The sequence below is a fragment of the Sinohyriopsis cumingii genome, chromosome 1, assembly GCF_028554795.1.
Source record: "Sinohyriopsis cumingii isolate HCF-2022 chromosome 1, ASM2855479v2, whole genome shotgun sequence".
Classification (NCBI taxonomy): domain Eukaryota; kingdom Metazoa; phylum Mollusca; class Bivalvia; order Unionida; family Unionidae; genus Sinohyriopsis; species Sinohyriopsis cumingii.
In genome coordinates, this window is record NC_142961.1 from 107,860,519 (window position 1) to 107,865,320 (window position 4,802).

Here is a 4,802-nt window from a genome sequence, read left to right on the forward strand (position 1 = left end):
AGACATATATATTAATATTGTTTTATGTGTTTATGTGTGACGTTTGAACACTGAGTAAATTATATTGTATCGTCGTACAGGGTAGTTTTTCGCAAAATGTAGAGTGCTATAGAAAGCATGATAAAACTAGGCAGCTTACTGGGGTTGGTGTTCTTTATAAAAGGGAAATATCAGTGCAAAGTCTTTCATTATTGGAGACAATGCAATTACGACCATTTTTGTGTTCCATTCAAACCAATAAGCACAGGAATGGACCTCACACAGACCCACAAACGCTGAATTCGTTGCTAAACTGCCTGTACATGAAATCGGGTCAACTAACATCCATATGTATACATGTCAAAATACGCAGTTTCATCTTGTCATGTTCAGCCATATTGGTACATCCTTCTATTGTGTTTTGATCACAAAACCAAAGTCCAAATACAGCTGAAAAATACAATTATATGAGTTGCTGAAAGAATGCGAAAATAGAATAAGGTCATGTAGGTGCATTTGGTGCAGCGCTCAATAATTCATTTATCCAGTTGGATTGGTTGTTAAGTATTTCATGCTATGGAGCTTTGTACATGCACAAAAAAGGATAGGAGAGAAGAAATAACTAGCCACGGGATTCACCTGGGGAGGGAGGGGGCGAAACAAACAGAGGTTATTTATTACAGTTATCATGCAATTGAAGCAAATATTTTCAGAAAAAGGACGCGCAATATAAATATCTTTCTGGATCATGTAAACCAAAGCATAGCTCTGCCTTGTAAGTTGTACGTCTGTCAAAATACCTGGCTCGACGTCAGTGGTTCCGATCTCCCACGTGGCGACCCATATCACGGTCGCTAGGATGTTATATTGGGACGCGGAGTGTCGCCAGGATATTTTGAGGGTAGCGAATCTTATCAAAATGTGGAAACTGGTTCTGGAGACACAGAAAAATATGATTTTAGGATCGGGACCAAAAATGGTTGGAAACCACTGGTGTACCGTCCGCGATTTTGCAGAAGCTAATCTGATGGATCGGCAGGATCTTTTATCACTCATGTTATCAAAAAAAACAAAAACATTTATATTTTATAGCCCAAATACATACTGTTACCCACTGTAACCCATTATACCGACTTCTGGTGGGTTCGAGCACCCTTTAACAACCTCCTAAAAAAGTAAAATCTATACAACACGCATTTTCACAAATGAATTGGTTGGTGTTCTTCATAAAGGGGAAATATTAGTGCAAAATCTTACATTTCTGTACACATGCGTTTACTACCATTCAAAACAATTCACATAGCCAAGACCTCTCTCCCTCTCTCTCTATCTCTCTCATACATACACACATACACATATACTGAATTTGTAGCTAAATAGCCTAGAAATTAAATCATAACACAATTTAAATGTGATAGCAATTAGAAGAGTTAGTGAAAGGATGTGAAAATTGAATAAGATCATATAGGCGCATTTGATGAAGCGCACCATAGTTCATTTATTTGGTTGGATTAGTTCTAACGCATTTGTGCTAACGAGGTTTAGACATGCGCAAATACAGACAGGAGAGAACAAGTAACCAACCACTGGATTCACCATGGGGTGGGGGTAGGAGCGAAACAAACAGAGGTTATTTCTTACAGCTATCATGCAATCATAAAAGGACGCGCAATATAAATATCTTTCTGGATCATGTAAACCAAAGCATTGCTCTGCCTTGTAAGTTGCACGTCTGTCAAAATACCTGGCTCTACGTCAGTGGTTCCGATCCCCCACGTCGAGACACATATCAGGGTCGCTAGGACGTTCTTTTGGGTCGCGGATGGTCGCCAGGAGTTTTTGAGGGTGGCAAATCTTATCAAAATGTGGAAACCGGGTCCTGAGGCAGAGAAAAAAATATTTTGTTAGGGTCGCGGCCAAACATGGTTGGAAACCACTGCTTTATCGTCATGTCTTTTGCAGAAGCTAATCTGATGGAACTGTAAAGTTGATTTTAATTCGGATGCTGGAAAAGTACCTCTTTAAGCTGGATCGTCAATTTAAAATATATTCGTTTGCATATTTACATTTCTGTTCATTTGTTTCAAAGTAAGATATTTGATATCACGAAAGAGCACGTATTGACGGTTTCTTCAATTACGCGATTATATTCTCATTTTGTCTGTTGGTTATGCTTTTTTCCCACTTTCAATAAGATCATAAGCGAATAAAATAACAATCTCTGATCAAATATATTTTTTTACGAGTTAGGAATTCTACTAATTTTGAGTAATGGATGCAGAGGGTTAGTAATTGTCTCTCGCATAAAATAAATAAAAGTTAAAGGATATATTGTCAGAAACATTTATACTGAAAAGATTTGAAGTATAAAAAACAACATACTTCAGTTATCACAAATGTCATTCTCAATGTGTACATTTGTTTCAAACTTAATGATTGTGCTACAAATTCTAATTTCCCTAAAACGTGGAGTTTATTTTCATATTTATAAACAGTGAATTATCACAATAGGATATTTTGGATGTAATTAGAAGCAAAATCTTAGCTATCGTATGGGAAAGAAACGTTTATCAAAAGGTACTTGTTATCTTCTACAAACTGGTACAGTTCAGGTGAATTATACACCTTGTTTTATTAAGCCATTCTTTGAATAAGTATCCCAGAAAAGGACGTGTAGTATTCTCCGTAAAATCCTGCATGATTTACAATAGCCTTGATGAAGATATTGTCATTTTCAGACAGAATTGCAGGAACCGAAACCGCTCCAACCATTCGACCACTAGCAATGTCCCCCGAAAAAAGGTTTGCCAGTCCTTTGTTGCCATTCATTAAAGTGATATGCACTGGATAACCTTCCCGAGTCATCGCAGTGACAGAAAGCATGTACATGCCCCTTACAGGAGCACGGAATACACCGAGGGTGGGGTTGTAACCATTTCCCTCATTCATATCCACTTTGTCTAGCTTCAGAACTTCACCATTTTGGATAGTCGTGTCATTAGAAAGCTTTGCAACAAATCCTACTGGAGACATTGCTGAAAAGATGAGAAAAAAATCCATTATGGCATTTCCATCTCATACGACGTACGTAGATCTGGACATAACAGTTGTAAGGAAAGAGGTATTGAGCTATACTTACACAGGAAAAATATTTCATTGAGAGCAGCTAAAATAGAAAATATTGACTCTCAACATGAGACACTTTAATATAAAGTGTCAGCATTCTTCAGGCGAATATTTAATTAGAGGAATTATCTAATATGAAAAGATTTACAAACAATGTCCAGGTTAGAATGCGGCGGATTCATATGTATTATCCTTCACCTCTCTATCTACTGGATGTGGATTGAGATTTTAAGTTATATAACACATCTTCGATATTCTCTAAAGTCATATCACATTAATTTAAAAAAATAAATATGTTCGATAATTTGAGCAACATCACGTGCGTATACTATTTGTTATTGTCAACTTATACGTTTACGTTTTCTTATAGATAACATATCACTTAATGATTAAAGGGAAAACAAAAACAACACAAACAAAGCCAATTTAGTGAAAAACACCATTTGAATGATAAAGCTTTCATGCCATAATCCTCTCTCTAATTAAGAAAAGTATATCTGTCGGTGTGCAAGCTGTGGCCAGAAAATGTATAATTTTATCCGATTTCACGCGTATAAATACAGATAGATATTATTAATAATGTGTCTTTGATATCTGCAATTGATTGTCTTCTGCAAGAAAGTTCTAATGATGCAAAATGACTAGTGCTTACGTGTGCAAAATCAAAATGATGACAAAAACAACCCGAACCGATCTAGTGAAAATTAGAAAGTGACGAACACGGATCCGCTCCCGACCTAACACATAATAGAGTAGTCAAAACTTTATGTCGGATCGCACTAATATAAAGGCTTCAAGAAGTAAAAGGCAACCACAAGGAGCACATAATAGTCTTAGTGATGTTTCAAGAAAAGGCAGACTAATCGAAGTGTGCAGTTAATGGGGACTAACCTTGATTCATCATTCTCTGTAGCTGTGAGTATCGTAGAGTCAGTAGTTGCACGTCATTCTCCAATAGTAAACGTCGTTCTCTCTCTTCTGCTAGACGAAGCATGACAGCGTTGATATCACCATCACTCGCGCCATCCAACAATGATCTACCAGTCTCTCGCTCTTTGGAACAACTTACTGTGCATAAAAGACTGAAAATCAATAAATGTTTCATCCTAATAATGATGAATGGTATACAGAAAACGCTCCACCAGAAGGTTAACATTTATGGAGACGGCTATCGAGACGGAGCTTTTTATACCATTTTGTGTGTACTCAAGTCTTAAAGATTTTAATAGTAATTGGTGGTTTGCAGGTGACGTATGCATATAATGTCGGTTACTGAAATAGTTGTTTTGGGAAACTTTCGACTGTTACTGCATCATATTACCTAAGTTATTTTCCAATCGTAAATCAAGACAAGACATATTGAGGGAGAGAGGCAGTTATCCAAAACAAACTTGTCATGGACACTTTTTGTCTCACTAAAATGTTAACCAGCGCAAAATGAGTCCATTAGGTATCTGAATAGATTTTAAAGAATTTGAAACCTGTAATGACACAAACTGATTTATGAGTGAATATGTAGATATAAATTTCAAGACAGAAAGGAATAAAAGTTATTTTTTGTTTTGTACAAAGCTGATTAAATTCAAACGTAGCCGTATTCGTTAGTTGCATATACGATGGGAAACACACATTATATATATATATATATATATATATATATATATATATATATATATATATATATATATATATATATA

General features: G+C 36.0%; 1 protein-coding gene across 1 annotated transcript; it reads right to left on the minus strand.

Annotated features, from left to right (window-relative positions):
• Positions 1 to 2,308: 2,308 nt before the first annotated feature.
• On the minus strand, positions 2,309 to 4,295 carry LOC149807550 (uncharacterized). Its single transcript, XM_089942400.1, has 2 exons — positions 3,997 to 4,295; positions 2,309 to 3,014 (listed from the first exon to the last, which is right to left on the minus strand). The coding sequence occupies exons 1-2, from the start codon at positions 4,259 to 4,261 to the stop codon at positions 2,614 to 2,616; spliced, it is 666 nt and encodes a 221-aa protein (XP_089798526.1). The 5' UTR covers positions 4,262 to 4,295; the 3' UTR covers positions 2,309 to 2,613.
• Between the last annotated feature and the right edge of the window lie 507 nt (positions 4,296 to 4,802).

Bases quoted from the DNA above. Each gene is read 5' to 3' on its own strand.
- LOC149807550 (XM_089942400.1), bottom strand. From the start codon at position 4,261: ATGTTAACCTTCTGGTGGAGCGTTTTCTGTATACCATTCATCATTATT. The intron at 3,015-3,996 runs GTTAGTCCCCAT...TCATCTTTTCAG, and splicing joins ACAGAGAATGATGAATCAAG to CAATGTCTCCAGTAGGATTT.